Source organism: Leguminivora glycinivorella, chromosome 27 (assembly GCF_023078275.1).
Source record: "Leguminivora glycinivorella isolate SPB_JAAS2020 chromosome 27, LegGlyc_1.1, whole genome shotgun sequence".
In the NCBI taxonomy this organism is placed as follows: Eukaryota; Metazoa; Arthropoda; class Insecta; order Lepidoptera; family Tortricidae; genus Leguminivora; species Leguminivora glycinivorella.
The window spans coordinates 3,396,086-3,403,756 of record NC_062997.1 but is presented as its reverse complement, the minus strand read 5'-3'; the positions used below and the strand labels follow the sequence as shown (position 1 = coordinate 3,403,756).

General features: G+C 38.3%; 1 protein-coding gene across 1 annotated transcript in view; it reads left to right on the top strand.

Annotated features, from left to right (window-relative positions):
• LOC125240203 (dynein regulatory complex protein 11-like) overlaps positions 1-7,671 on the top strand; it is a 39,013-nt gene that overhangs the window by 20,838 nt on the left and 10,504 nt on the right. The window contains exons 12-13 of the mRNA XM_048148027.1: positions 1,641-1,804; positions 5,888-6,042. Of these exons, the coding sequence (XP_048003984.1) occupies positions 1,641-1,804; positions 5,888-6,042 (319 nt within the window). The remainder of the gene's footprint in view (positions 1-1,640; positions 1,805-5,887; positions 6,043-7,671) is intronic.

Here is a 7,671-nt window from a genome sequence, read left to right as displayed (position 1 = left end):
TTTTAGTGGTTCCTATTGATATTATATGTATCAGTCCGAATATATGCACACTAGTGAAAGAATTATCCTTTAACTCCTAACCATTGAGGAGTTGACCTTCCATCATCATCTCAGCCACATAAAATTATTACCATCAGGCGTAAATACTGGTGTACCTTTGAAAAATACACTAAAAACATTACATGTGCCTATAACATTTGAAGAGTTCCCTCGATTTCTCCAGGATCCCATCATCAGACCCCGACTTGGTGCCAATGGGACCATCTCGGGGTTATACCCGTACGATCAAAAAAAATTTTGAAAATCGGTCCACAATTCTCGGAGATATCGAGTAACATACATACAAAAAAATAAAAAAAAAAACATTCAGTCGAATTGAGAACCTCCTCCTTTTTTGAAGTCGGTTAAAAACAGCATGCACTTACCTCTAGAACATCTTGAACGTAAAAAATGTAGGTAAGTACTTAACATACAATTCGGTACTTGAATTCCAAAACACAAGAAATATGACAAAAGAAAGAGCCCCCTATAAAAAGAAAGAAATAAAAACCTTAAATTATAAATTTAAAAAACCCCCGACACAAAAAAAAGGTGAATTAAATTAAAAATTAAATAAAAAAAGGGTGAAAAAAACTAAAAGTGCGAGCTTTTAAAAAGTAATAAAATAACTAAATAAGTAGCTCTAGGAATACCTACCTTCCTTCTTACGAAATACCTACCTTCTTCTTCTTAGGAATATCTACCTACCTTCTACCTTCTTACGAAATACGTAAGATGAAAACCTAACTACGAAATTCTTGAACGTAAAAATTTTGGTACTTAAACATAAAATTACTTGAATTCTTAAACACAAGAAATATGACAAAATAAATTATTAATTATTATTCTCTTTATTGATTTCCATTATTAATTAATGGTAAAGTGTTGTCGCGTCGGGGGACCGCTCTTTGCCTGTCTAACTTGAAACTTAAAAACTAAATATTTACACAGCTAAACTAACTTAATAAATGTTTAACAAAAAATTCACTAGGTACATATACATACATTAAACTAACTACCTGAACATGAACAATGTAACTATACAACCAAAATGTCAAAGGAAGTATTAGAATTACAAGTAACGTATATGTTTACAACCAAACAAACTAGATAAGTGCTGAGCAAAAATTTCAACACCCAATCTTAAAATAAGACTAAAGACTGCATCGGAAACACAACCGTCAACGACGTCTGCCCTCGCGCTAATATTGAGAGCGGTCCCCCGACGCGACAACACTTTACCATTAATTAATAATGGAAATCAATAAAGAGAATAATAATTAATAATTTATTTTGTCATATTTCTTGTGTTTAAGAATTCAAGTAATTTTATGTTTAAGTACCAAAATTTTTACGTTCAAGAATTTCGTAGTTAGGTTTTCATCTTACGTATTTCGTAAGAAGGTAGAAGGTAGGTAGATATTCCTAAGAAGAAGAAGGTAGGTATTTCGTAAGAAGGAAGGTAGGTATTCCTAGAGCTACTTATTTAGTTATTTTATTACTTTTTAAAAGCTCGCACTTTTAGTTTTTTTCACCCGTTTTTTATTTAATTTTTAATTTAATTCACCTTTTTAAATTTTGTGCTTATGATTTGTTAACAGTTTTCCGCCTCCCGGCTACGGGGACGTGCGCCAGCGACTCGTGCTGTCGTGCGTGCTCGCGAGCGGACTCGAACCCGGGACCCCGCGCAACCGCGCCGTCATGCTACTCGGGCAGCCTCGCAACGGCAAGAGCTTTCTTGTGGACTGTGTCGCGGGAGAAATGAGTTAGTTACAATACCCGGCGATAATGATTCCACATCGGTTTTTCGTCTAATTCGTCTTCGTAGAGCGCTGTCTCTTTCTTGCTTATGTGACGTTAATTTATCTCTTTCCAAAGATTGATGTGCGTTCTTTATCGCCGTTTACTGTACTAGACTAGTACTCTAAGTGACGTAGGGGGCTACCAGGATGTACTAACCAACACAGTTTAGGTGGAGAAAAAGGCACCGATATATACTTATACATACGAGTATGCAACGGCTATAGCTCTGTCCTTTTTACTCAACCTCAACTGAATGGCTTTAGTGTGTCATGGTCGCTCACTGTTAGCTTTAACCTGTATGAAAATTAGTTCTTCCTGTCGTTATCTCAGTCAAGTCGCGATGGTCGTAAGCACACGCTATAGGGGCTCAAGACATTAATGGCAATTTTCGTATTTCACAAAATAACCTAAAACTGAATCGACAAACTATAATCTGGTGAAAAATTTACGGGAATCGGTTGAGAATTGCGACTTGTAGAGGAGTCATCCGGGCCTATTCAAAGCATAGTCGGTTAAATCGTGGACCTACGCTATGTTTAGGGGAAACATATTTGTATTGTTTTTTTTTCGTTAGCCTTCTCTTTTGCTTCAAATATATTTATTGTTTAACTTTAAGTACATAATACAATGGAAGCTTAGTAATAAAAATTAACCTAAAACTATAACGAAGTACAAAACTAAAACTAATAGTTACCTAAAAAATTTAAAATTTTATGAAAATAAATTTAAAGTACCTATTAACTAGGCAAGGTCACCGAGGTCTGAACCCGCCGGTAAGGTTCCCATAAGGCTAGCTGCGTTCCCCCTTTGGATCGCAACGCCAATTGTATTGTATTTATTTATTGCAATTCACATGTACATTACAGATTTTACAAGTACTTAAAAGTATAGGTAGGTACACAAATGACACATGAAGCCCTGATGGGCGCAGCAATTAATGTACGTAGGAGGCATTTTGTAGGTATTCTACAATTTGGTAGGTACCATGTATTAAACGAATTCTTATAGGTAAATGTCGCTATATGCTACCATAAGGCATTTGGGCGTTGAGGGAAGGAATGAAAAATACTTGATTATTTAGTACAGCCATTCTCAAAGTATGCTCCGCGGACCCATAGGGCTTCGCAAAGCCTCTCTGGGGGCTCCGTGTGAATTTTGGGTACCTGATATGCAACTTCAACTCTCTTCCATAAAACCAAATATTCACCAATTGATAAAAAATAAAAAAACAGTTTCATGTAATACCTCACATTAGAATCTAGTGTAATGATTTTACTATCATGATTGCTTATTAAAATAAAGATTGCAATAAAAAAAATTAAGGGTTCCGTCAGATGTTTTACTTTCTAAAAGGGTTCCATGGGAAAATAAGTTTGAGAACCGCTGATTTAGTAGGGCTCCGTGGCTAACTTTTTTTTTTTAGTATGAATAGGTAGACGTTTGACCACGATCACACCTGATGGTAAGTGATGATGCGGTCTACGGTGGAGCACGCTTACCTATGAGATACCTATTTACTCTTGGTTCTATCGACAGCTCCAGCAAAGATCCTTAGGTCGCAGGGTCTAGTCCTGCCAGAGTTGTGCATTTTTCCATTTTTCCTTGAATTTAAAAACATGTTAAAAATGTTACATAAACAAAACTATAATTACATAATTTTTAAGAAAAAAACCGGCCAAGAGCGTGTCGGGCCACGCTCAGTGTAGGGTTCCGTAGTTTTCCGTATTTTTCTCAAAAACTACTGAACCTATCAAGTTCAAAACAATTTTCCTAGAAAGTCTTTATAAAGTTCTCCTTTTGTGATTTTTTTCATATTTTTTAAACATATGGTTCGAAAGTTAGAGGGGGGGGGGGGGGGGACGCACTTTTTTTCCCTTTAGGAGCGATTATTTCCGAAAATATTAATATTATCAAAAAAACATCTTAGTAAACCCTTATTCATTTTTAAATACCTATCCAACAATATATCACACGTTGGGGTTGGAATGAAAAAAAATATCAGCCCCCACTTTACATGTAGGGGGGGTACCCTAATAAAACATTTTTTTCCATTTTTTATTTTTGCACTTTGTTGGCGTGATTGATATACATATTGGTACCAAATTTCAGCTTTCTAGTGCTTACGGTTACTGAGATTATCCGCGGACGGACGGACGGACGGACGGACGGACGGACGGACAGACAGACATGGCGAAACTATAAGGGTTCCTAGTTGACTACGGAACCCTAAAAAACCGCCTTCCTTTGGGGTTCTGGTGATAAATACTTTCAAATGTTGGATTATGTTATCAATTCGTCTGTATATTTTTTAATGTTTGTTATTCGATATCTCCGTCATTTCTGAACCAATTTTGAAGTTTGGATGATTCTGAAGTACTCACAGATGAGAATGATTATCAGAACGGAACTCTAACCAGGGGCGGCTCACTCGTCATCAGCAGTTCCACTGCACCAAATGTCACTGTTCTGGACGTAAGTGCATGCTGTTCTTATAAAAATACCAAAGTCACTATAAGTGTGCCATTCAGATTTGAGGAGTTCCGTTCTGACCATCATCAGCAGTTCCACTGCACCAAATGTCACTGTTCTGGACGTAAGTGCATGCTGTTCTTATAAAAATACCAAAGTCACTATAAGTGTGCCGTTCAGATTTGAGGAGTTCCATTCTGACCATCATCAGGAGTTCCACTGCACCAAATGTCACTGTTCCGTACGTAAATGCATGCTGTTCCTTTAAAAACACAAAAATCACCATATGTATGCCTTTCAGATTTGAGGAGTTCCCTCGATTTCTCCAGGATCTCACCATCAGAACTGGGTTCTGAGAAAAATGGGACCAATCTGTACGCATATACATTCAATCAAAAAAAAATTTTCAAAATCGGTCTAGTAACGACGGAGATATCGAGGAACAAACATTAAAAAAAAACAGACAAATTGAGAACCCCTTCCCTTGAGATTTGGAAGGCGTCTCCGTCGTTACTGGACCAATTTTGAATTTTTTTTTTTTATTGAATGTATATATATATATATATATATATATATATATATATATATATATATATATATATATATATATATATATATATATATATATATATATATATATATATATATATACAGATTGGTCCCATTTTTCTCAGAACCCAGTTCTGATGATGGGATCCTGGAGAAATCGAGGGAACTCCTCAAATCTGAAAGGCATACATATGGTGATTTTTGTGTTTTTAAAGGAACAGCATGCATTTACGTACGGAACAGTGACATTTGGTGCAGTGGAACTCCTGATGATGGTCAGAATGGAACTCCTCAAATCTGAACGGCACACTTATAGTGACTTTGGTATTTTTATAAGAACAGCATGCACTTACGTCCAGAACAGTGACATTTGGTGCAGTGGTACTGCTGATGACGGTCAGAACGGAACTCCTCAAATCTGAACGGCACACTTATAGTGACTTTGGTATTTTTATTAGAACAGCATGCACTTACGTCCAGAACAGTGACATTTGGTGCAGTGGAACTGCTGATGAAGAGTGAGCTGCCCCTGGTTAGAGTTTCGTTCTAATAATCATTATTATTTGTAAGTACTTCAGAATCATCCAAATTTCAAAATTTGTTCAGAAATGACGGAGATATCTAATAACAAACATTAAAAAATATACAGACGAATTGATAACATAATCCAACATTTGAAAGTATTTATCACCAGAACCCCAAAGGAAGGCGGTTTTTTTTTCTTAAAAATTATTTTTAACCCCCGACGCAAAAACGACGGGGTGTTATAAGTTTGACGTGTCTGTCTGTCTGTCTGTCTGTCTGTCTGTCTGTCTGTCTGTCTGTTTGTCTGTCTGTGTGTGTGTCTGTCTGTGGCACCGTAGCTTCCGAACGGGTGAACCGATTTCGATTTAGTTTTTTTTGTTTGAAAGCTGAGTTAGTCGGGAGTGTTCTTAACCATGTTTCATGAAAATCGGTCCACTATGTCGCGGTCGGGGGTTTTTTCAAAATTTTAATTTTGTGGTTAGGTTATAGAAACTTATTCTAGATGCGGTGAAGATAGACATATCACCAGAAATGGTGAGCGCGGTGGTGGACCGGCCCGGGAAGACGGTGGAAGACGTGTTCCTCGCAGCCAGGGTGTTCCAGCCCTGCGTCGTCTACATGAGAGATGTGGAGAGGGTATTCCTCCCCCCTGCCAAGGTCTTTGTTTTACCATAGATTAAATATAAGATCATACCATCCCATACATTGAAATGCGACCGCCTAAGAACGCGCATACACTACACCACACATAGATGGCGCCACAAAAATATGTCTTGTAGCTTTCGATTTTCTTGTAGATGGCGTTAAGTGTCACTTTTGACGTAGATTTATGACTCGAAATTGACACTTAACGCCAATCTAAAATAATCGATGACAACAAGGCATTTTTTGTGCCGCCATCTATGTGTGTATTTTAACCCCCGACGCAAAAACGACGGGGTGTTATACGCTTGACGTGTCTGTTTGTCTGTCTGTCTGTCTGTGTGTGTGTCTGTCTGTGGCATCGTAGCTCCCGAACGGATGAACCGATCTAGATTTAGTTTTTTTGTCTGAAAGCTGAGTTATATGAGAGTGTTCTTAGCCATGTTTCATGAAAATCGGTGTACTATGTCGCGGTCGGGGGTTTTTTCAAAATTTTAATTTTGTGGTTAGGTTATACATAAACTCATCGACCCCCTCGACAGGGCGCTCATCCACACACCTTGCAACCTAAATGGTCGCGTACCGTGCGGTTTCAGAGGAATTTCCTCCCGCGGACGCTCCGGCTGTAGAATGAGCTCCCTGCCGAGGTGTTTCCGATGAACTACAGTATGGGGTTCTTCAAAAAAGGAGTGTACAAGTATCTTAAGGGTCGGCAACGCGATTGTGACACCCTTTGAGTCGCAGGCGTCCATAGGTTACGGTGACCGCTTTCCGTCAGGCGGACCGTACACCTGTTTGCCACTGACGTGGTATAAAAAAAAACTCACGCCCGCCGGCGTATCATGCTTCCAATTTTATCACTTATCCACGTGGATAAGACATCCGTCACGCTTTAGCAAGTATGTCAGTGTGAGAGTGACAGATATCTTATCCACGTGGATAAGTGATAAAATTGGCAGCATGATACGCCGGCTGCACGGAGGCACAGCACATGAAATTGCTCAAGTTTCAGTGCCGTATCCTAGTAATTCACGGATTAGAAGAAAACTAAATTGTGATATTAAAGTGACAAGTGGCTGAGTCAATCGCCCGTACCACAATTGAACCCATATACCACAGTCGACTTCTACTGCATCAGCGAGAGAATACGTGGTGGTTAAATGTTTAATCATCATCACCACACTAGGCTGGTAACTTTTAATCGAGAGGTCGTGGGTTAAATTGATAACTTTTTACAACTTTTATTGCCTCGTTAGTATGTTAGTTTGGGTCAAAACGTAGAAAAGCTAAATTTGACCCACTCCCGGTTTCTGATTGATCTGATATTTTGCACACATATGTAAATCACGTGACAATGCAATATTATGGTATCATGGAGCTGATCTGATGATGGAGCAGAAAGGTGATCATACGAACTCTATTGTGAAATGTCGTATCCCCATCGAGTAAGGGGTTTTTAGAAACGTCTCGGAAAGCAGCAGATGACTGTTGAAAGAAAGGTACAGTCGGCAATAAAAGCTTGTCCCCTAAATGAATTTCTTGAAAAAAAAAACTTATTCGAAAAAAAAATTATGTACCTACTAAATTACATTTGATATTGCCAGTCGCTTTTCCGAGAAGAAAAGCGTCGTGAAGGAGCCAGAC